General features: G+C 39.6%; 1 protein-coding gene across 2 annotated transcripts in view; it reads right to left on the bottom strand.

Annotated features, from left to right (window-relative positions):
* Positions 1–25,837, bottom strand: part of Usp6nl (USP6 N-terminal like) — a 141,586-nt gene that overhangs the window by 37,598 nt on the left and 78,151 nt on the right. The window contains exons 3-6 of one of the 2 annotated variants that reach the window (XM_057787904.1): positions 20,030–20,097; positions 17,764–17,859; positions 11,786–11,825; positions 2,332–2,412 (exon numbers count right to left, since the gene is read on the bottom strand). In XM_057787904.1, the coding sequence (XP_057643887.1) occupies positions 2,332–2,412; positions 11,786–11,825; positions 17,764–17,859; positions 20,030–20,037 (225 nt within the window). In that variant the 5' untranslated portion in view covers positions 20,038–20,097. The remainder of the gene's footprint in view (positions 1–2,331; positions 2,413–11,785; positions 11,826–17,763; positions 17,860–20,029; positions 20,098–25,837) is intronic. The other variant, XM_057787902.1, reaches the window with a different exon arrangement.

Below are 25,837 nucleotides of genomic sequence, written 5' to 3'. Positions count from 1 at the left end.
CACTCAATGTTAAAACAAAGACTCAACCACACAAAATTAACTCACTTTGGTGTAAAATAGAATAGTAAGAATTTAACTTTAAAATAAGGATATTTGTGGCGCTCATAAAGAAAAAACGATGACCTTAGCTCTGTGAGATATCCTATAACCAAAAGATCTCCACAGTGAATAATTTTCCTGCAATGGCAGGTCAGAGTCCACAGTAATGGCTGAAGAGTCCTATAACAAAAGAAACCTTACCTTCCCCAAACACTGCAAAGCAGCCTTTCCTGAGCTAACAAGCAGCACCCCTATGCTGTACTAAGGCAGGTATTTAGTCCTCACCACAGCTTGAAAAGCAGGCGCTACTGTTGTCCCGCATCAAGGTGACCTTGCTGTGGAAAAGGTAAATGTCTTCCCCAAAGTCATACAGTTAGTATGAGACAAGCTGGAATTTAAACCGAAACTATTCCACTGAGCTTTATCTTAGCCTCAGGGCTGCTCCTACGTCAGTTAAAACCCGAGTAACTGATGCTCTTCACAATTCTTGTTATGCTGACACACAATAATTTGTACTTATACAAGTGTGTATTTGGGAAAGGCTGATTTCATGGGAAAGTATAAAGAAATGCAGGCCAGTGCAATGGCTCAGCAGGTAAAGGTGCTGTAGTCCAGCCTGAAAACCTAATTTCAAAACCCAGAGACCACATACATTAGAAGAAACCTGACTCTTGACCGTTGTCTCTAACCTCCATTTGCACATTGTAACACACATGCACCCACATACACAGACACTAAATAAGTGGAATTTAAAAATTTAAAGAGTAAGGAAATAGAAGGGGGAAAAACCCACACGCTCTAAAAGTTAGCTTAGTTGTGTTCTGGCATAGGCTGTTTCCCACCCTTTAGAAGCTTTACACAGGTAACTAGCATTTACTGGGTGTTGTCTATAGGCCAGGTCGTGCTAGTTTTCCTGTGTTGGTCCATCAGACCAGCATCCCTTTAAAATGAGCACTATTACCCTGTGGATGAGCTGAAGGTGAGATATTAGGGGTTTGTAAGCATGAGACCAAAATCATTTTCAAAATATGAACACGCTGTCTCTTTCCATTTTCACTATGACTTTTGCACTGAGGGCAGAAAGGGATGGTGATAAAGCTACTACCACAGGGTACAAACCAAGGCAACAACAGTACAATTTGGAATTACTGTACCTTTTACTCATTTTTTTTACAAGGTCAGTTTTACATAGCAATGTTCCTAACATAGAAAGCACTAATTGAATTAACTCTTAAACTCTTGGGCACAGGTTGCAGTGATATGCTGACTGATGAAATAAGAAGTCCTTCTGGAGCTGGTACCACTCAAATATGATGGCTACCTCGGAAAAAGTGCTTCTCAAGATGTCTGAATGACAATTTGCACCAAATGCTTCATCTCACAGAATGCCATTATACTTGAAAGAACAACTAACCACCCACAGTTCTAGGGCTCTTGGGATTTGTGGCTATATTTGGCAAGCATTTTCTCACAATAAATACACGAAAGCTCTGACTTGAGGGAAAACTGTTGGCACCATGTTGCAACTGATAACATTAAACTTTGGAAAGCATGCTCCAGCACTCATACGGCCGTCTGAGGACAATTTGATTTATATGAGATGGGGGCTCAAACTCTGGTCCACCAGGCTTGCACAGCACCTTAACCTGCTGAATCTTCTCAGCAAGACCGGGAGTGATCTTAAGGAACTTGAGTTTTAGTTTTTGTTGGTTCCCCTCTCGTACCCCTCTACTTGGTTTAAAACTTAGCAGGGACTCAGGGCAGAGCAGCACAAGGGTTTCTGGAAGCTTCTGAAGAGAAGATGGCTCCTGCTTCCAGGACAAGTGTTCAGAGGGCATTCTTTTTCAGCAATGTGATATGGATGTGAGGTCTGGAACGACAGCAAGGATTCCGACCCCAAAGGGAAGCCAGAGTGGAAGCAGAAGAAACTGAGGCACAGAAGACATGACAGAGCAGTTAAACCCAGTTACACTAGACCTCTGGGCAGAAGACATGACAGAGCAGTTAAACCCAGTTACAGTAGACCTCTGCACAGAAGACATGACAGAGCAGTTAAACTCAGTTACACTAGACCTCTGGACAGCCAGCACTGCTCTGATTGCTGGGACCACTCTGACCTAGGGACTCCATTTCCAACGTGATTTGTAAAATAAAGCATTCTGCTTCATTAAACTAAAATTTCAAAAATAAACGTGAATGTAAACATTGGAATAATTGAAGGAAAACTCTTACTGTGAAAATCCACAATGAATTTCAATAGCTTCATACGGAAATAACATTATTTTAAATTACCTTCTCAGTATTCTTATATTTTTCCCATCCTTTCAGCATTTTCAGCCATTTGGTAGTTCTTTCAATTTCCAGTTGCTTTTGCTAAAATAAAATTCAAATACAGTGTTATTGTTTGTTTGACACTTCTTTACTAATAAATCACAAGATAACAAAACCAAAGAAAATGCTTTTTGAAGTTACATTATTCCAGAGAGCAAATGCCCTGCTAACTTGATTCTAAGAGGGATAATGTGAGACCAGTATCAACAGCAGCCAAAAGCTGACAGCAGGAATCTCACATAGTACTTGCTGTCAGTGAGAAGACAGTGAAAGGGCTTGTCATTTCTAATGCTGTAAAGACAATCAGAAAAGTCCAATGGAGACTACAAAAGTTTTTTAAAAGGAAAATTTGAAGTTATTTTGCAAAGCAACAGAAAAACAACTACAAGTTTCAATTCTCTTTTATCTAATTTTACTCAATTCTAGCACATTAATATTTTTGATGACTAAGTCTGCTTTTTAAAAGAATTTAATTTAGTTATTGTGTGATTAATATATAACAAGCTTCATGCTAGAGAAATAATATACAAAAATGAGCCAGTGTTGTAACCCGAGACTCCTCGTGTGCTGACAAAGGAGATACAACACTGTGGCAAGGACTCTGACATGAAATAGGCTAGTACCAAGGTCACATGGAAAAGCAGTCAAAGACCCTACACGAGGAGCTGAAAGATTATTATGGAATTTATCTGGTGTGGTGTGGGATACGTGTGATTCTGATATCATTCAGCACCCCATGGAGCTGGCAGAAGTTTCAAAGAGTTGAAGAAGGAAACAAGGTGAAGAGTCTTGTATGTCATATATCAAGGCTGAGATCTGCATCAGAGCTGAGCACTGAGGCGGGTTAACAGGGTTTAACCTTTTGGGTTTCCAGGGGAAAAAATACTTTCCCCCTAAGTAGTGAGACCTAAATGCATGATAAAAAAACAATGAAAAGAAACAACTACCCAAGAAAGGCAACAATTCTGCAGCTTCATCTTACACTCCAAGGATGCATGCGCCCTTTAGCCTCACGAGGCAGGTCTGTCACTGAGGAAGCAGATACAAGAGCTTAAGGGACAAATCTAGCAAGGGCAGAGAGAGAGAGAGAGAGAGAGAGAGACAGAGACAGAGACAGAGACAGAGCAGGCAGGTGGGCTCTCCTTGTGCTTTGCTGTCGCCTCTCTTCTGTCTTCAGTTGCCATCCTGTATTCTTTCTAACACAGGCAATCATGCTTCCTGAATGAAAATTATGGCTCCTTACTGACTGGCTTCAATCCAGCCCAAAACAGGCAGGCAGTACACTGGCAGATGGCACACACCCACCACCAATAATTTTAGATCTAAAAACATAAATCCCTAAGAAAAATCCTGAATTTAAGAACAGATCCTCACCAATGAGAATGATTTTAGAGAATTTACCTAAAACTCTATAATTACTTTCTAACTCTTTAAAGTTTTTATAATAAAAGATGATCACTTGTGAGCAAAAGAACATTAATTCCCATTTTTCAAAAGGTTAAACACGATTTTTATTATATTAGTGATAAAATGATGCAGATGGTTCCAGAAATATGTTTAATTTTAAAACTCAGTGGGGCACTGAAATCTAATTAATGTTTTGCTAAATGTGCTAAATCTGACTTTAGAGAAGGCCAAACTGTGAAGAACTAGGAACTGGTTAAGGGGCCATTTGCTGTGTTTTTGTTATTCCCCATTCCATTCTTTGACTTCTTATAGCATAACCTCCTCCTCTACTAACAGGAAAACACCCAAATAATCCACGTCAGCACAAGAGCATGACACACACTTAGCCCAAGCAGCCCTATGGGACCCAGACGTCTCTTGCTAACTTTCACTTTTATTTCTATGAATTACCAATATACCACTTTAGGAAGTAGTATTCTTTTTTTTAGATACACTTTTGCATATTAATGTTTGCCATCCATTTTTGCATCCTGCAGAACAGATTATATATATATATATATATATATATATATATATATATATATATATACCATTTGAAGAACCATTTAACATGCTTTTCTTTCTTCTATACAGATAAAAAATTTAAACCTTGGATAATCTCCTAGTGTAGGAGTTTAAAATATCAGTTAAGCTTAAGTGCTAACTCTGCAATACTATCATTTCACTACCCCAGACTTGAATGCACAAAGTCTCGCTCTCCACTCCAATCAGTAATTCATGGCTAAAACCTACTTTCTCACCAAATATACTGAAGCTGACTGTTCTAATAATTGTTTTGAAGAGTAACTGAAACCACATATGATAACTGTGAACTTAAGTGCCCTAGAAAAACAGGCTACAGAGCATCAGTAAGCCACAGATTCATTTACACCAAAATGAAAGCAGAATACAACAGTTGTGTCAGGATTTCCACCTGAGATTTTAATGGACACTCTCAACTCAAATCTGTTGTCCTGAACTGCTGGTTATTCCCAACACACAATCAAGCCTCTCTGACCAAGTTCTGCTATTTGTCTGCTAGTGGTGCTTTTCCTCACCACCTGTGATGGCTCACGCTTACTGTCAACTTGACAGATGTACAACCACACAGGAGACAAAGCTCTGATTATAACTGGGAGGGAGTTTCTAAACTGAGTTAACTGAGGCTGGTTGGGGTCTGAACCTGACTAAAAAAGTAGAAAGTGATCTGAGCCCCAGAACGCATCTGTTTTCCTGTGACTGCCATGTGACCAGACAGATGTTCACACTTCTACCGCCATGACTTCCCTGCCATGATGAACTGCACATCAAAATAAGCCCTGCACCCCGAACTGCCAAAGCAAGCCTTTCCTTAACAAAAGCCTTTCCAAAACAAGCTTTTGTCAGATATTTTGTCAAAGCAATGAGAAAGTAACTAATACATCATTCACTGGCAGTATCTTCTGTAACTTCTCAAGATTCAGTTCAAATGTTTACAATCTAGGGCCTCTCCCAAATGCCTTCATGTTCAAGCTAATTCAACTATTCCCTCAGCATTTAGTGGCATGGGCCAAGGCCCAGCTGAGTCAGAGTTCTGCCTCTTCCTATTGGTTTCCCTTGGGACAAATCACTTAATCCTTCTTTACCTTGGTTTTGTTTATCTTTTAATTTCATTACCTAAAACAACAGTTGTACAAGAGAGTTTAAAACAACATATTAAATAGTTTCATAAAGCAGGACATAGGCAGCAATGTGAAGTAATTACTACCGTCCCGTGGTTCCCAAGGAGAGTAGGAAAGAGGATGACTTCACCACGTAATACAGAAACAACCAACCAGAAGAATTTATAATATCCGCAGATAGCACAATGGTAGAAAGGGTCATTTCATATGTTCTCAGATGGCCTCCACAGTGTGACGAAAATCAGAACTGCTGGTGTGTGTGAGAAGCTCAGACAGCATGGATTCTGTCGGCTTACTTTTGACTTTAAGCACATTACTTTTCTTATTTTCATTTTGAAATACTTCAAACCTACATGAAAATTTTTAAAAAACCATATCATATGTTCTATGTGGTTCATGAAAATCTAACAAGTATTAATCTTTTGCCAAATTTTATTTATTTCTTTTGGGTGTGTGGCAAATACACTAAAAAAATCACAGATATGAGTACATCATATCTAAATATTTCCAAGGATGCAGTCATTTAAAAACAAAAACATTTTATCCTAATCACTGTACCATTCTTATATTCAAGAAACTTCAAATTCAATCATTATCATCTCATAGCCTATACACTAAAATTTCTAATTGTCTCCCAAATGGTGGTGTGTGTGTGTGTTTGTGAGAGAGGAGAGAGGGAGGGAGGGAGGGAGGGAGGGAGGGAGGGAGGGAGGGAGGGAGGGAGGGAGAGAGAGAGAGAGAGAGAGAGAGGGAGAGAGAGAGAGAGAGAGAGGAAGCTTAAGATTGAATTTAGGTCTCACACATTGACTATGGCTATGTCATAAAGACTCCATTAATAACCTTCAGGTATGGGGTTTAAACAGCTTTCAGGCTGGTGATCACCTGGCTGGCTTGCTTCCCTTCCCTTCCTTCCTTCCTTCCTTCCTTCCTTCCTTCCTTCCTTCCTTCCATCCTTCCATCCTTCATTTATTTTTTTGTAAATGGGTCTAGTAAGCACAGCATTTAAGTTCTATGAGCTGTTCTAGCAAATGCAAGCATCAGGTCATGTATACCTCTGATCTGTACACCATAGGTTAAAGTCATCTGGGCTCTCAGTCTGCATCAACAAGGGAGCAGTCTGCTGAGAACTGAGCTGTAGGTCTGGAACAACTGTCCACTGGAGGAACTGCTTACATGTGGGGAGAAGCTCAGATATATGAGGTGCTAAATATAATGTAACAGTGAGACTTACTGTACGTCACACAATAAGGACACGTAAGTAAAGTTGCTGAGAGTCACCCATGCTTAGATCTCACCAGCAGAGGTCAGAAGAGGATAGGAAGTAGAGGGTGGCTTGCCACTGGAAAGTATGGTCACTTATCATTAAGACTTGATGCTATGTAAAATGAAGTCGTACTTTTTAGAAGAAATAAGGGGTTGGGGCTGACAAAATGGTTCAGGGGTAAAACATTTGCCCACCACAAAGTCTGAGAACTTGAGCTTAATCTGCAGGATTCACATGATGGATGCAGAGAATCAACCACCAAAAGTTGTCCTCTTGAAACATGCCCACGGTGGCACATATGCATATAAGCATGCGTGCACACACACAAAAAATAAAATAAAAAATTTAAAAGTAAAAGGCTCTCATATTTTATATATTATAAAGAACACTGCACTGCATTTCATGGCTTTATCTATAAAAATTCACATTTTTATATAACCTTTCCTCCTTATTAAAAACATCAATAAGTTCAAGGAAATAATAAAATCCATTATTAATATTGTTCTCTACAGGGTAAATATAATGAGTTTATTTGTTTAAGTGCCTTTTTGAGGAAACGTAAATAATTTTGCAAACACTACATTAATCCTCTTATAAAGGACTACTGTCCCTCTTTTAAATGGAGAATGGTCTCCTATAAAATAACGCATGGGCAGAGCTAGAACTGAAGTCATGATTACTCAGACAGACAGAGAGCAAGTCTTCCTAAGAACCAAGAAACAGAGTTTCAGTTGCACGCTTTATGGAGTGTAAACTTCAGCAAGCCAATCATTTTCTTGATCTAACTCAATGAAAAAATACAGATAAATTTTTATTACCTTTCTAACAATGGTAGAGCTTGGTCACTACGTATAGGCAGACAGAATGCTAGCTTCTAACCTCAGACTACTTTGCATGTGTCTAAGAAGTCCATATAATATATATTAAATCCTTACATAAATATATGTAATTATTAATGTGTTATATATTATACATTATATATCTTAAAAGTGAGGGACCTGGTGAAATAACTTAACATGAAAGAGTCAGAGCCACCCGCTGCCAAGCGTGACAACCTGAGTTGAAACCTCAGTATCCACCTGGTGGAAGAAAGAACCAACCTCCACATGTGTGCTGTGAATAACACACACAAATGTGCATACACACATATGCAAGCTTGCATACATTCATGGGTGCATTCATAACAAATAAATGCAGAAAAAATTAAAGAAGGCCATAAAATAAACACACATAATGTGTGAAAAGGCTCTAAGGAAGAAACTACCTCAAAACCTTCTCTTACCCCACTGACAAGTAAATATACAAATATGTTCTCATCTTAATGTTTTTTACAGAAATGGTAGGGAGGATTTCACAGTGTACCTCTGGTGGCCAGGAACTCTCTACGAAAGCTAGGTTGATCTCAAACTACAGAGTTCTACCTGCCTCTGCCTCCTGAGTGCTGAGATTAAAGGCATGCGCCACCCATCATGCTTGGAATTTTAAATAAATCATTAAGGTGTACACAGATTATTTTTTAGTAATTTCCTATTATATTAGAACTTCAAACAAGAAGTTAATTAAGTAATCATATACATACTTGTATTGGGCAGGAATCTTACTATACAGCTCAGTCTTAAAAAAAAAATTAAACACGCTTACTTTTTAAGCACAAAGCCTCCACTAATTTGCCTTACAATTCTTCTTTACTAGAACTTTTCTTGGCTTATCCAATTACTAGATTAAAAACTCTAAGGTTTCTCAACCAAAAAATTACAAATAGTGAAGGAAGAGTTGGAGAGAGAAGTTTTTACTAGATTAATACAACCTAGCCTTTGTTTAAAAAACAAGCAACAATTTTAATTCTTTTTTCTCTGACCTTTCTAGTTCAGGACACTACAATATCTGCAAACTCCAGCAGCTTTTAAGTCAATATATTCAGTGATATAAAGAAGGTGGTATGTGACTCATACAGATTACAACCTAGTGGGAGAGACAGATGAGTGAAAAAGATCTTCAAAATATCTAACACGTAAACTGTGTTATGTACAATACAGAAAAAAAATAAAGAAGATAATTAACATCGGAGAGAAGTTCCCAACTTTAGGTTAGATGACTATGAACAATCATATCCTATAAGTGATATTAGAGTAAATTCTTGAAGGAACTAAAGAGGCTGAGCCTTGCAACTACTATGAGGACAGCAAAATACCCACAAGAAGAAGCCAGTGGGAAAGCCTTGAGAGGAACTCTGTCCCACCCACACATTCAGGAGATACTAGGGACCCAGGAATTGAATGAAACGAAGTAGCACAAGGCAAAGAGTGAGGTCCTACAACACCTTGAGGATCACTCTTAGCACTTGAGCTTTACTGTGGATGAACAGGGGAGGTATTAGGAGATTCTAATCAGAAAGTGGCATGATTTTAACTCATTTTAACAGGATCCTTCTAATTGTTTGTGTGAACAGCTAAAACAGTGAGAGAAAGGGGCAAGGGCTGAGCTAGGAAGACAGGAAGCTCCAGAAGAAAAATTACAGTGGACCAGGGTAGCAGAAGTAAAAATGAAGTCAAAAAATTCTGAGTAGACCTGGATGGCCAAGCTCACAGCATTGGTTGAGAGATGAGATAGGGTCTGAGGAGAGTCAACAACAACTCAGAAGACTGTGGGCTGGAGTCTGGGAGAAGGAGCACACATTGACTGTGATGGGGACATTTGTCTACTGGGCAGATCTGTCAACCAATAGGCCAAGGAAAAGATCAAAATTCAAAATCTAAAGTATGGATTTTGTGGCACTAAGGAGGGAGGGAGGGAGCAAACTTTAGGCAAAACTATCATAAGACAGAGACTATCTGTAATGGTTACAACAGCATTGGAGCTGAGGGAAGATGGAGGCCCTGTGTGTGTAACAGTGGGCCAGATGATTAGTAAAGCAGGGCAAGGCAGAAGCAAATCCTTATGCTGCCACTTAGGACAGTCTGACACAAAGTTCCCATAAGGCAGAACTCACAAGATGGTCACCATCACTGCCTCTTCCTTTTCATGTACTCTTGATCTACACAGATTGCTTTCCTGACCTCCATGTCACTTCGGCAGTACTAAAGACCTGAGTCCCATATCAATCATCTCCCATCTTGCCTCAAATGGCTCTCTAGTCACTGGACAGAGGGCTTCTCACAGGCAGGAAAAAAAAAAAAAAAAAAAAAAAAAAAAAAAAAAAAAGCCCTTTCCTCGGTCCTGGGATTGTAAGCAGTAGCTAGTCCAGGGCAAGACACACACCAGCCAGCGATGCAGCCATTGAAAGTTCCCTGTCAAAGCATCTAGGCTATGATGTTGTCAGAGAATCTGGCAACCTTTCACCCGCAGGTGTTCACAGCTGTTCTTCATATATGCAAATAACAATTCTTTACATCTTAAGGGTTTTCTACAGTTTTGATTTTCAAAAAAAAAATTGATCTCAGAAAATTTTCCTAAAATATTTTTCAAATTATAATTAATTTGACCTGCATTGTCTGAAGCTCAGCCCCTTCCCCAGTAGAACACACACACACACACACACACACACACACACACACACACACAAAGTACTTTCACTTTCATTCTACAGTTTATTTTGGAAGAGAACAGAGGAGTAAAGTGATTCTGAGCAATTCAAACTTCCAATCTCTACTTCTCAGGTATGCCCAGGTGTAGACCCAGCTACTGGCTAAGGAGAGTGAACAATGTTTACAGAAAAGCTGACAGGTGACTGTGTCACTTGTCTAGTCCTTAAAATGTGAAAAGGTAAGTGATGATGGGAAACGTTCTATGCATTACTTGAGGGGAGCTGATAAAATCTCATGGACAGCTACATTCTATGGAGCTACAGGTCTAGAATGGTGCTTTATTATCCAGAGCGTACATAATCATCAGTTGGGATGCCTTACTCCTAATGACTTATTGTTATAGATTAGTATAACTGTCAAGCCTCATCAGAGAAGCTTCTTTTACAGTGGATAGTGATTAACCCAGAAACTCACAACTGTTCAGATGTAGAGAATAAGGGATTGTGAAATGCTCATCTGAAATGGGACATCTATACCACACCCTCTCTTCTGAGGCTCAGATATTATGATAGAAGAGCCTAAGAGTCACAGACAGTGGATATTATACGAAAACTGCTTTCTGGACACGGCAGGGCAGCTGTACATATGAGCTCACAGTAGTTGTGACAGCATGCGTAAGATCTGCACAAACTCAAGCCAGACAAAATTTCAGTTGGAGAAGGGAGGTTGGGAAGAAGTCACACCCCTAGTTCAGAAGCTGTTGGAAGTTGACAGCTGTTGGGAGAGGAAGGAGGGAGAGTCAATTTTCTTTACGGTTGACCACTCTCCAGTGAAGGCTACACATTCAGGAGTATCTGGGTAGCACAAACTGTACTTGATGGAATAAATACAAAAAAAGGACACAGAGTTGAATGGGTAGGAAAGGAGGATGGGAGAAAGGTGTGATCAAAATACACTGGGTATACTTTTCAAAAAATTAACAAAAATGAGAGAAAAAAACTGAATACCCCTCACCCCCCCCCCCACACACACAATATGGATGGATGGAAATTCCTGCCACAGAGAAGTGTTTCATACAGGTAGAGCCTTAAGCTGGGGCTGAGCATTTTAGACTGCTGACTTTTTCCTTACTTTTTTTTGTTTGTTTTTTGTTTTGTTTTTGTTTTTTCAACACAATGTTTCTCTGCAGCTTTGGAGCCTGGCCTGGAACTAATTCTTGTAGACCAAGCTGACCTTGAACTCACAGAGATCCGCCTGCCTCTGCCTCCTCCTGTTGGGATTAAAGGTATGTGCCACCATCACCCAGCTCCTTTTTCCTTAATTTTAAAGAAAGATGAGAATCTTATAAATCCTCTTATTTCACCCTTATTTGAATTCCTTTCATAACAGCAATACAATTATGATCAAATTCTAATGATGCCAGTTACATATGATTCAGCATTCAAATATCACAAAAGCAGATTCTGTTCCTCTAGAGGAAATTCATCAATAACCACAAATAAACAAAGAGCCACACTTACCCGGTCTGCAGCTGCATTATGATATGGGAGCTCCTCCTCACTGCAGAGAATAACAACATACATGAAATGGTTGACATCAGAGCAGATTTTTACTGATTGTATCCTACAGGCAGCATGTATTATATGTAATATGTCACTATAAGAGATGCGTGTTTCATGTTTCCTGCCATTCCACCAAATTCAACAACAAATAATGCTGTTCATCTTCAAACACAGTAGTCTCTATCCTACAGGGAGCAGTTAGAAGCAAGCTACCGCCTGACTACAAAAAAGTCATGTTGCTAGAGGCACATTGAACATTTCTGTCATGGCAGAAAATTCTGTTGGAGAACACTGCCCTAGACCAGGCTCAGCAACCCCTGTCACAGACAGTAGGAAATGTTCTACACACTCTTTCTCACAACTCCCTGGACTCTAGCGTGGCAGTGCTCACAAACGACGGGTACACTAAGTTCCACAGAACTTCTACAAACCAAGTGGTAAACTGGATTTGGCCCTGACCCACAGGTCGGTCTGCCATCTTGTGCCCTAGACTATCACTTTCACTCCTGGATCAAACTGCTGCCTAAAATAAATTACTAAAATTTTTCATGAAGAAAAAAATATAGAGCCATGCCTGGAGGAAGAGGACTGAAATCCCAGCTAATCAAGGGGATGAGTAGAAGAAAAATACCAAATTCAACAACTTCCTGGGTTTCAGTGAGTGCAAAGCCTGCCTTGGCAACTGAGTGAGACCCCATCTCAAAGTAAAATCATAAAATGAGGGTTGCGGAAGCAGGAGAGATGGCTCAGTCTGTAGTAGTGTTTGCTATGCAAGCATGAGGACCTGAGTTTAATCCTTAGCAACTGCATGTGCGTACACACACACACACACACACACACACACACACACACACGGAGGCTAAAGATGTAATTCAGTGGTAAGATATGGTACATTTCTGGCAAGAGTGGGGCCTTACGTTTAATTACTAGTATCAAAAAAAGAGAAAAGTTGGCTTCCAATGGACTTGTGAATTAAAAGGAAACTTCCACTTTTAATCTGTAAAATAAAACTTTACTGCTATAACTTCAACAGTATTTTTTTTTTAAGATTTTGTTTATTTATTACGTATACAGTATTCTGTCCACATGTTTGCCTGCAGGTCAGAAGAGGGCGCCAGATCTCATTACAGATGGTTGTGAGCCACCATGTATGTGGTTGCTGGGAATTTGTAACGGCGTAAATGAATGCAGACAGATTATAAAAATATATACAACTTTAATGGGGAAATAGACTTACAGGACCACAGGTTCCCGCGGAGAACAGGAAAGCAGAAAAAAGGCTGCTGGGATCACGCCTGGCAGATTTATCAGTAAACATTAGCCCGAGGAGAACACGCCCCCTAATGGGTGGGGCTTATCCCTACAGGAATTGAACTCAGGACCTCTGGAAGAGCAGTCAGGGCTCTTAACCTCTGAGCCATCTCTCCAGCCCAGTATTTTTTAATATAAAAAGAAGAAAACCATTTCTCTGGTTCGTGTATGCCATCACCTCTAATATTAAAATATCCTGAGACTCTTATATTAACTGTTAGTAATAAATAAAGTATTTCATATAAACAAAGTTGATTTCAGCAGCTTTCTCAATAGTATGGATGTTCTGGCAATAATATGTGCATATTCTTGCTTCTGATTTCTTTTGAGATCAAGTGGCATGATTTTGAAAACATGACAGGTTATTATTCGAGAGCTAGCATTTCTATGTCATTCTTTGCTTCTCTGAAGAGTCCTTAGATGAACCATTGAGCCACAGCAATGAAACAGACAAAAGTAGTATAAAAGCCAAGAGAACTTAGAGAGAAAACCCAAATCCCATTTTTCATAAATAATCAAGATTTTCACTTAGTCACTTAGCCTAACACAGAAATATTCAATACAACATAATCCAGAACACTTAAATGTTCTTCAGCTATTGCCAGAGTCTACAAATAAGAAGGGTATGGACTGAGGAAATCAAATACAGGCTTCAGCATTCGTGCGGATGACAGCAAGATTAGGTTCTCATATCTTATATCTAAAACTTTCCATGCAGAATCTGTTGTGTTCACAGATTTTGCTCTCAAATCTCTGTGGTGACAAACACTGAGGCTCACAGTCACCTGAGAACAGAGAATGCCACCTCACTAAAAGTCCTGTGTGTTGTCCAGAACATGAGCTGGAACAGTCAAGGTATTCAATAAATATGCCAAACAGATGTGTACTAAAAATCACGTTTTGCTTATGTCAATAATCTGTATCTTTCGTTTTTCTTTCCTTCCTTCCTTTCTTTTTTCCTTTTAAAACAAGATTTCTCTGTGTAGCCCTGACTGACCTGAAACTCACTTTGTAGACCAGGTTGGTCTGCCTCTGCATTCTAAGTGTTGGTATTAAAGGCATGTACCACCACACTGGCTCCAATAATCTCTATCTTGCTACCAAAACCTCCATCAAGTAGAAAGGAGGAAAGAACACAGTTTGGAATACATAGATGAGTATTCCTTCAGGTCAGCAAACCATGACCCACAGGTCAAATCTTGTTTGTTGTCTATTTTAGTAAATAAAGTTTGAATGGCACACTGTCATTCTTACGCATTTAGACACTGGGGTTGTTCACACTACAGCAGCAGAGCACAAGACAGAGCAGAACAAAGACACATGGTCTGTCTACAAATCCAAAAACACTTAGCACCTGGTTCTTGGTAACACATGACTACTCCCTATCCTCTGCTCTAAGCAATGGTTCTCAACCTTCCTAATGCTGCAACCCTTTAAACAGTTTCTCATGTTGTGGTGACCCCAAACACAAAAATTATTTCATAGGAACTGCATAACTGTAATTTTGCTACTGTTATGAATTGTAATGTAAATAACAGGTTATCTGCTAGTCGACCCCTGTGGTGGTAGCAACCCACTAGAGGAGAAGTACTGCCTGCAGACACCTGAGGGCTACTCAGAACACTGTGCTGACGGCAGCCCTTCCAAATAAAGAGTGAGTGAACACAGCAGAAACCTGAGCTGGCATGCTTTTCATCTGGATTAGGTTTGAATTTGGTATTACTAAGTATGTCTCTGTCATTTCTCAACAAATTCATGGGAATATTTCTGTAAATGTGCAATAAACACTCACTTGGAAACCTAATTTGTTAAGAGTTAAAATCAATTAAGTAGAACATATTGACTGGGGTTCAATTCTGGTTTTAAAGCAAATTTTATCTAAGTTTAGATTCAATCTAGTTAAAATTTACATATAAAACTGACAAAAGAGTTCCAAGCCTTCCTAATCAAAACAGTTAATCTTGATAAGCAAGGGAACCTATGGGCAGTCCACTACATTTTATAAATAAACAAATTTGAATAAGTAGTTGAGCATCTGATGCTTAGAGTTAATTTGATCTCCTCTATTTTTGGTAGTTTCCTTTTACTTCTTTCTCCTATTAAAAGCCTGTGACCTAAAAGCATTATTTACCATTGTTCAAATGCCAAGCATTCTGTCCAGCAGAGCTGTGGTAGCTAGTTTTGATTAAAACATTTAAACCTCTACGACCGCTTAAGCAAGCTCAACTTTTCCTCTCTGTAGCTGCAACCCCCATCCCAGGCTGTTTTGCCAATAGCTTCCGGACATATTGTGAATGCTGTTATCAAACCAAATCAATCTATACTGTGTTAACTACTTTCACTCCTTTACTCATCATAACAAAGAATTTAAGTTTCTAAAGCTGTATCTAGATATGAACTGAGCAATATCCAGAAAAGGCTGGAAGGCTGTTCTTTTTATTGTATTGACAATTAATTTAAAATCTAATTTCAGTTGCAGCAGCTATCAAGACTTATACACAGCTAAGATAGAAGAGGTGCTCTTTAATTAAGGTGTGAAAGAGAGTAACATCTGGATGCTTGCAGCAAAAACTTTATCCAACAGTATGATAAAGCCCCATCTACTGTGGCAAGCGATAAAAGATGCCTGCAGCAAACTCTGGGGAAAGTGCTTTGTTGAGAGTAGGCACTGTTACAAAAACCAAAAAGCCTAATGTCACACTGGAATCCACTCCTCTGCCTCATCATTCCCATTTAGGCTTCTGGTTTGGGACTCCAACATAAAACACACACAAAAAGGGGGGGGGGGTCTTCTGAACAAATGTGACGTCATGAGAACTAATACCAATCAGTCTCATTTTCAAAAATGTGGACCTTTGCTATCTTAGTATAGATGTCAATAGAAGAAGCCATTTCAGCCTCCTCTGTAGCCATCTCAAAGCACTTATCCTGTATTTCTCTCACTAAATCAAAAGAAGGCAATAACAGGCAGTACACCACAGCAACTCAGAACATGACTCTGGAGTGAGACCTGTCCTAGACCCATCCCATCCTAGGAGCTGACACTGTCCATAAACTCAACAATTTACTTGAGTTCTTTGAACTATAGGTTCACCATCTAAAAACCAGAGAAAGAGAACCCACCCCAAAGAAGTTTTGAATGAGTGAATGCTTAGAACACCCCTGACAGCAGCAAGGGTTCAATGAGCGCTTACTACTACTATCAAGGTAAGTTATCGACTAATATTCCCCACTATAACTAATCAAACATTAGCTCAAAGTTAAAAATACAAAATAAAATAAAAACAAACAAGGAAGAAACAAAAACCCTGACTACAACTTTCCAACCGACAGATACAAGTTAGGATCTTGGGTAAGAACGTGTTTGTAACACTTAAATTTGTTTCAACAGACAAGAAAGAAAATTTAGGTAATTAACAGACCCTTTTGGAATGTATGGGTTTTTTTAATATGTACTTTATATTACTTGGATTATACTATAATTCTAAAAAACACATTATCATATGGATAGAATGGTCAGAATGAACTGAATTGCATCCTATCTGCTGAATCAAAACCTAGTGCAGAATCCAGAAATCTTTTTCTTCAACTGATTCTAATGTGCAATTAACTGTACTTCAAAATCTGATTCACATCCCAGTTCTGCACTTGACTCACACAAATGTACAATGGCTTCCCATCACAGTTGTGGCTATGTTTGATGATGGTGTACAGGAGGGAGAGGGGGAGAAGGGGCAGAAAAGGAAGAAGAAAGGGGAAGTGAAAGAAAAGAAGAGGGAAAAATAAAAATAATGAAGCAGGAGTTGAGAACAGTAATTTCATTGTAGGCACTGCTCTGTTGTCTACCAAAGTTCAAAGTCTCTGGATTAATAACTATCCAGGAGAAAATTTCAGATAGGCACCATCTCAAAGCATAATAAGAACTTTATAAATATTCCTATACTTGATTTCTTCAAAGCCTCCAAACACTTTTGATATATGTAAGATAATTTTGATTCTTTTTAATAGATGAAGTATGAAATCATTCACTGACAAGAAGCCAGTTGACAGCAAAATGAATGCACATTGCTAAAAGGCACACCAACTTAGATAACACTAGGACCTAAACAAGCAGACTGACATTAGTCTGCAGGATATTTTTAAGAGACAAATATCCTTTAACTGAATTACTTTATAGTAGTCTAGCCCCCTCTCTAGAGTTTTTATACATCAGCCAAGATAGTTAATTTTGAAAAGCATTATCATGATTACATTTATAACTATAAGGAAGATCTATGGCATATTTTTCATTGCTCATTTATAGGCAACACTCATATTCTAATTGCTAGTTACTTTAAAATTCATCTATGTCAAACCAAATGCTTTATAATTATTTTAGAAATATAAACTGCTATCCATGTGCATTTAACTCTGTTAAATAATTAATATAACTCATTTACACACTTACTGTGCTCTTTACAAAACACGAATGGTATAAAGGTTATATTCTTAACAATGGCTCAATTTTAATCACAGTATTTTAAAATCCTAGGAACCAGAAAGTATGCGAGAGCACTTAGAAAAATTCTAAATTTAATAAGAGATGACCATAGTAAGATTTTAACTGAAAAACAACAGCTTCCAACCTGTGTGACTTACTGTAAAAAGCCAAATCTATCAGTGACTTTGTAAACAAGATAATCAGCATCTTCCCAAGGCTCAATTTCCGCACCCTCTCGCCCCTAAAACAAGAGATGACAAAAGGAGTTATTGAGAATTTATAGCACCAAGTATTTTACTCAGACAGATCAAATACATGACTATTTTTTAACTCAACTATTTTGGCAATGTAATCACTGCTCCTTAATTATTAGCTATGAAAAGTACTGTGTCAGCAAGAGCTAACATAGCTACTTCTCCATCAAAAGATGTCCTGAGAGAAGTCAATGAACAAGAAAGCTACTGCAGAAGAAACTGACACACCTTAACCTTAAGTGCTCAAGTGAACTGTCCAGAACAGGCCTTTCATGCAAACCTCTCCGAGAAGGCAATGTGTGCTTTGTTTCTCCACTGTTTGGTTTCCCAACTACACCGGCCCTGAACCCACTCTTATGACCAAAGTAAAAAAAAAAAAAAAAAAAAAAAAGACTTCCAAAAGGGTATGGTGGCACATGTATTTAATCCCAGCACTCAGGAGGCACAGGCAGGTGGAAAGTGGATCTCTATGAGTTCAAGGCTTGGCAAACTGAGAGCACTCTTCAGTTTGTAGTTTGTAGTGCTGAACATGCAAGGACTACTTGGCAATGGCTCTCATGCTCTCTGTCCTCCCCACTTGCACAGCACTGTCCCCTGCTGATCCTTTGCAGTTTTCTTCAAGCACTCCAACTCTCTGATGATTGCTTCTTCATAGGTAACTCTTAACTGTTGGTGCACTGGAAATGCTTTCCCCAGATCACCATTCTAAGTACTCTAGGTACCACTTATTCATAGGCTAACAAAAAGCTTTAACCCCCCAAATACAATGTACCAACCCTTCAAATTTTAGATTTGTAGAAACTTCTTCCATTTAAGTGTATTTTATAATGGCTGCTCATGTTTTCCTTCGAGCAGATTATGAACATCCTATGGGCAAGGACTGTCAAAAAAGGTTTCCCAGTGCCTACTTAGGCTAGCTACATATGGGTGAGCCCTGCATAGTGGGGAAAAAGTGACTGCAAGTATGAATAACCAGTGCTAAGTGCCAACAGTGCCAAGTGATGCAGATGTAGAACATGGCTCCTACAAATAAATGTTATGATCCATTAAAAGAGACAAATATGGAGAAATTATTGATAATAAATTGATTATAACCTTTTACATCAAAACTAAGAAATATTCCATGCTAAGGTGATATAAAGGGAGAAAGGGAAAGAAGATGGGAGGGGAAACAGAGAGGAGAGGACAACGAACACTAACAATGTCTATACAGGCCATAAAGAAATCTGCTCTTTTATAAATACCTCCCGGCTGGCTAGTTTTCTTAGAATTAGGAGGTGCTATGTAGACTATTGGGGGAGAAGAGATCAGCAGTCTGACCCAGTTGTGAACTCTGAAAACTACAATAATGACCAGCCTGGCAGCTCATGCCTGTAGGAAGTTAAGGCCCAAGAGGACCCAATCTGGAGTTGGTCTGGAGCTGTTAGAGTGATAGTGCCTAGCCAATGAGGGGTAACCATGCAACGCTGCCTGAGGGCCTAACAACAGGTGCTGTCAGAGGTCCTGATCATGTCTAGTGAAATGAGGGGTTGGCCATGCAATGTCAACAGATGGGAACGGCAGGGTGCTGATGGTATGTAAGACACCCCCCCCCCCCGTTAACTTGTTAACTAAGAGTCTGCTGTAAACCTTTCACCGGACTCCTGGCATCTTCGTAGGCTGACATGGAACCTGACAGGGGATGGATGTCAGGAGAGGTAGATGCAGTTTCCTTTAGGGGTGTGGTCCCTGGAAGGTTGAGCATGCTCGACTGGATAGCTGCACACCCATGTACATATGGGTAGCACAAATTGGATGGGGGGGCAAAAAGGAGAGAGGGAGAATTCTTAGAAATAAGAGAAAAAAGGGTTGAACTCAATGTTCTCACAAAGGGAACAAACGCCTTGTTATTTCAGCTCTCCAAAAATTAAGCCCTTTTATATTTATCTGGATTTTTTTTAAGGCTCAATGTCCTTTATTTATGGCTAGAATCCACTTATGAGTGAGTACATACCATATTCATCTTTTGGGGTCTGGGTTACCTCACTCAGTATAGTGTTTTCTATTTCCATCCATTTGCATGCAAAATTCAAAATGTCATTATTTTTACCACTGAGTAAAAATATTTATATGGATTTTTAAATAAAGCCTACTCAAAGAATAAATAAAGATACTTACTCTGTCATATTTAGCAACTATTTCAGCTCGTTCCTGAGCAAGTTTGATTGCTACATCCTGGTCCGAATCTGTGGAGAGATCAAATTTAGATGGACTGTTATCCCGAGAATAATAGTCATAAAACTAATAAAACATAAAAGCAATACTGCCTACAAAAAATTAATAAAATCAAAATGAGCTAGATGCAGCTTCAGAATATCAACTGATTTATCTGTTTTCACTGTGTATAAACTCAGAGCATAAATTTACTATCACAGCAAACACTTCCAGGACAAGAAATCTAAGCCTCTTCTGTGGTCTTAATTTCAATCAGGTGTGCCCCTCACACACCTCCATGTTTGAGCATCTGGTCTTGAGCTGGTGGTGCTATTTTGGGACACAGAACCTTGCCTTGACTGGAAGATGGGGTTGGAGGTGACAGGGCAGGCCTTGAACATAGACCCCAGCCTAGCGCCTCTCTCTGTTTGTTGGTTTAACACCGTTCAAGAGGGCTCTGCAACATGTTCCTGACACCCTGCCCTCCTAGCCATTGCCCAGAAACCATAAACCAAAATAAACATGTCTTTCCTCACACTGCTTGTATACGGTATTTTGATTTTATTAATTTTTTTTTGCTCACTGTGACAAGGAAAGTAACTAATACTGCACTCAAAATCAACTTTGAATTTAAATTTTCATAGAACTAGGAATAGAGACTGAAACGGTAAACTCTTATGTTTTCAGGGGTGGGGGGAGAGTTTTAGCTGGGAAATGAGAGTCAAGGCAATGCAGGGAGAGGGACGGGAGAAAGGATAAACAACACTAAGGATGCTAAGAGCCAGAGGGAACATTATTTTATGTTTGCTTTAAAATAACATATGTGTAACTTGTCCTAATTTGCTTTCTATTGCTGTGATAAAACATACAAGGGGCATACCTAAATATAATAAAAGCTATTTACAGCAAGCCGACAGCTAACATTAAATTAAATGGAGAAAAACTCAAAGCCATCCCACTAAAATCAGGAACACGACAAGGATGTCCACTCTCTCCATACCTCTTCAATATAGTGCTTGAAGTTCTAGCAATAGCAATAAGACAACATAAGGGGATCAAGGGGATCCGTATTGGAAAGGAAGAAGTTAAGCTTTCATTATTTGCAGATGATATGATAGTATACATAACCGACCCCAAAAACTCTACCAAAGAACTCCTACAGCTGATAAACACCTTTGGTAATGTGGCAGGATACAAAATCAACTCCAAAAAATCAGTTGCCTTCCTATACACTAAGGATAAGGAAGCAGAGAGGGAAATCAGAGAAGCATCACCTTTCACGATAGCCACAAATAGCATAAAATACCTTGGGGTAACTCTGACCAAGGAAGTGAAAGATCTATTTGGCAAGAACTTTAAGTCTTTGAAGAAAGAAATTGAAGAGGACACCAGAAAATGGAAGGACCTCCCTTGCTCTTGGATTGGGAGGATCAACATAGTAAAAATGGCAATTCTACCAAAAGCAATCTATAGATTCAACGCAATCCCCATCAAAATCCCATCAAAATTCTTCACAGATCTGGAAAAGACAATAATCAACTTTATATGGAAAAACAAAAAACCCAGGATAGCCAAAACAATCTTATACAATAAAGGATTGTCTGGAGGCATTACCATCCCTGACTTCAAACTCTATTACAGAGCTACAGTACTGAAAACGGCTTGGTACTGGCATAAAAACAGAGAAGTCGACCAATGGAATAGAATAGAAGACCCTGACTTTAGCCCACAAACCTATGAACACCTGATTTTTGATAAAGGAGCTAAAAGTATACAATGGAAAAAAGAGAGCATCTTCAACAAATTGTGCTGGCAAAACTGGAAGTCAATCTGTAGAAGAATGAAAATAGATCCATATATATCACCATGCACAAAACTCAAGTCCAAATGGATTAAAGACCTCAATATCAGTCCAAACACACTGAATCTGATAGAAGAGAAAGTGGGAAGTACCCTACAACACATGGGCACAGGAGAACACTTCCTACGTACAACCCCAGCAGCACAAACACTAAGGACATCATTGAATAAATGGGACCTCCTGAGACTGAGAAGCTTCTGTAAAGCAAAGGACACTGTCACTAAGACAGAAAGGCAACCCACTGACTGGGAGAAGATCTTCACCAACCCCGCAACTGACAAAGGTCTGATATCCAAAATATATAAAGAACTCAAGAAATTAGACCGTAAAAGGTTAATCAATCCAATTATAAAATGGGGCACTGAGCTGAACAGAGACTTTTCAACAGAAGAAGTTCAAATGGCCAAAAGTCACTTAAGATCATGCTCAACTTCCTTAGCAATCAGGGAAATGCAAATCAAGACAACATTAAGATACCATCTTACACCGGTCAGAATGGCTAAAATCAAAAACACCAATGATAGCCTCTGCTGGAGAGGTTGTGGAGAAAGGGGCACTCTCATCCATTGCTGGTGGGAATGCAAACTTGTGCAACCACTTTGGAAAGCAGTGTGGCGGTTTCTCAGGAAAGTCGGGTTCAACCTACCTCTTGACCCAGCAATACCACTATTGGGAATATACCCAAGAGATGCCCAAACATACAACAAAAGTATATGCTCAACTATGTTCATAGCAGCATTGTTTGTAATTGCCAGAACCTGGAAACAACCTAGATGTCCTTCAATGGAAGAATGGATGAAGAAAGTATGGAATATATACATATTAGAGTACTACTCAGCAGTAAAAAACAATGACTTCTTGAATTTTGCATACAAATGGACGGAAATTGAAAACACTATCCTGAGTGAGGTAAGCCAGACCCAAAAGGAGGAACATGGGATGTACTCACTCATATTTGGTTTCTAGCCATAAATAAAGGACATTGAGACTATAATTCGTGACTCTAGAGAAGCTAAATAAGAAGGTGAACCCAAAGAAAAACATATAAGCATCCCCCTGAATATTAACCTTCATCAGGCGATGAAAGAAGACAGAGACAGAGACCAACACTGGAGCACTGGACTGAAGTCTCACGATCCAAAGGAGGAGCAGAAGGAGAGTGAGCACGAGCAAGGAACTCAGGACGGCGAGGGGTGCACCCACACACTGAGGCAATGGGGATGATCTATCGGGAACTCACCAAGGCCAGCTGGCCGGGGACTGAAAAAGCATGGGACAAAACCGATCTCGCTGAACATAATGGACAATGAGGACTACTGAGAACTGAAGAACAATGGCAATGGGTTCTTGATCCTATTGCATGTAATGGCTTTGTGGGAGCCCAGGTAGTTTGGATGCTCACCTTAATAGACCTGGATGGAGGTGGGTGGTCCTTGGACCTCCCACAGGGCAGAGAAACCTGCTTGCTCTTTGGGCTGAGGAGGAAGGAAGACTTGATTGGGGGAGGGGGAGGGAATGGGAGGTGGTGGCGGGGAAGAGGCAGAAATCTTTAATAATTAAATTAATTAATTAATAAAAAAAATCAGCAAGAAAAAAAAAAGAAATGAAAATCAAAAAAAAATCTCTAAAAATAAAACTACCATGTACCCCATAATAAAAAAAAAAAAAGAGTAACAAATATAAAAAAAAAAAAAAAAAAAAAAACATTCTGACCAAAAACAACTTGGGGAGTATGCTGACTAGGTGTTTTGTTAACTTGGCATACACTAGAGATACCCCAAAGAGGGACTCTCACTTGAGAAATAGTCATCCTCTGTCCATGGGGCATTTCCTTAACTAATGATTGATATGGGAGAGGTCAGCCCACTGTGGGCAGTGCTACTCCAGGGCAGGTGGTCCTGGGTTGTATAAGAAAGTAACCTGAACTAGTCACGAAGAGCAAGCCAGTAAGTAGCACTCCACCCGTGGGCTCTGCTTCAGTTCCTGCCCTTTCTTCCCTCAGTGACAGACTGTGACAACAAAATAAACACTTTCATCCACAAGTTGGTTTTGATCTATGTTTCATCAAAGGAACAGATAAGTGAGTGAGTGAGTGGGTGGATGGACGGACAGATGGACGGACGGATGGACGGACGGATGGATGGACGGACGGACACACAGACAGCCAGAGACTGACTCCAGGTACATGATAAAAATAAAGGGCAAGAGATGCCGCCTGCACCTACTGGACAAAAGAGGTGACTGACTACTGTCCCAGCTGGACAGCTCCATCTTTAGGCCCTAGGTCCTGGGGCACATCCCATGACCCTCCCCCACCCATTGCAGCCCAACTAGCCAATCAGCCTCCACTCCCATTGGACCTTGTAATCTACAAGTGCCACTCCGCCCCACAAACCCAACCATCTCCACAGCACCAGCATCCCCCTCCTACAAAGCACAGACACCAACTGCACCAATTGGACTAAGAGCTGCTATGGGATAAAGGTCTTTTATCCTGTCACTTGTATTATTTTTAATAAAATGCTGATTAGCCACTAGCCAGGCAGAAAGTATAGACGGGGTGACCAGGCAGGAAGTAGAGGCAGCACAATGAGAACAGGAGAATTCTGGAAAGAGAAAGTTTCAGTCTGCAGCCATTACTCGGACGAAGAGGAAGCAAGATGTGACTGCCTCGCCGAAAAAGGTACCAAGCCACGTCGCTAACACAGGCAAGAATTATGAGTCATAAGAGTTAATAAGAAGCCTGAGATACTAAGTCAATCAGTTTATGATTAATGTAGACCTCTGTGTGATTTCTTTGGGACTTAATGACTGCAGGAACAGGGCAGGACAGACCCTCAGTCAACAAAGAGCGGCCCTCCAGAGGCACAGACACTACCTGCACCTATTGGGGGAAGTGATGGGTAGAAGGCAGTGCAAGAACACATCCAACAACATAAAGAGCAATATGGTACCACCAGATCCTAGTGGTTCTACAACAGCAAGATCTGAACATCCCAATGCAGAAGAAGCAGAAAAAAATGACTTTAAAAATAATTTTATGAAGATGATAGAGGTCCTTAAAGAGGAAATGAAAAATTCCCTTAAAAAATCAAAACAAGCAGAAAGAAAGAAAGAAAGAAAGAAAGAAAGAAAGAAAGAAAGAAAGAAAGAAAGAAAGAAAGAAATCATTAAATCCCTTAAAGAAAGCCAAGAAAGTCAAGAAAGAAACAAACAGGTGAAAGAAACAACTCAAGATTTGAAAATCAAAATAGAGGCAATAAAGAAAACACAAACTGGGGGAATTCTGGAAATGGAAAGTCTGGCTAAACCAACAGAAAATACAAATGCAAGCATAACCAACAGAATACAAGAAATGGAAGAGAAAAATCTCTGATGCTGAAGATATTCTAGAGGAAATAGATTCACTGGTCAAAGAAAATGATAAAGACATCAAAGGCATAACACAAAACATTCAGAAAATCTGGGATGCCATGAAAAGACCAAACCTAAAAATTAATAGGGATAGAAGGAGAAGAATACCAGCTCAAAGACAAAGAAAATATATTCAATAAAATCATAGAAAAAAAACTTTCCCAACCTAAAGAAGGATATGCCTATGAAGATACAAGAAGCTTACAGAACAGCAAACAGACTGGACCAAAAAGTAAAGTCCCCATACCACATAGTAATCAAAACACTAACTGATTGACTTAGTATCTCAGGCTTCTTATTAACTCTTATGACTCATAATTCTTGCCTGTGTTAGCGACGTGGCTTGGTACCTTTTTCGGCGAGGCAGTCACATCTTGCTTCCTCTTCGTCCGAGTAATGGCTGCAGACTGAAACTTTCTCTTTCCAGAATTCTCCTGTTCTCATTGTGCTGCCTCTACTTCCTGCCTGGTCACCCCGTCTATACTTTCTGCCTGGCT

This window comes from Chionomys nivalis, chromosome 13 (genome assembly GCF_950005125.1).
Source record: "Chionomys nivalis chromosome 13, mChiNiv1.1, whole genome shotgun sequence".
NCBI classification, from domain to species: domain Eukaryota; kingdom Metazoa; phylum Chordata; class Mammalia; order Rodentia; family Cricetidae; genus Chionomys; species Chionomys nivalis.
Note: the sequence above shows the minus strand (reverse complement) of the source record. Positions and strands in the feature narration are given on the sequence as shown.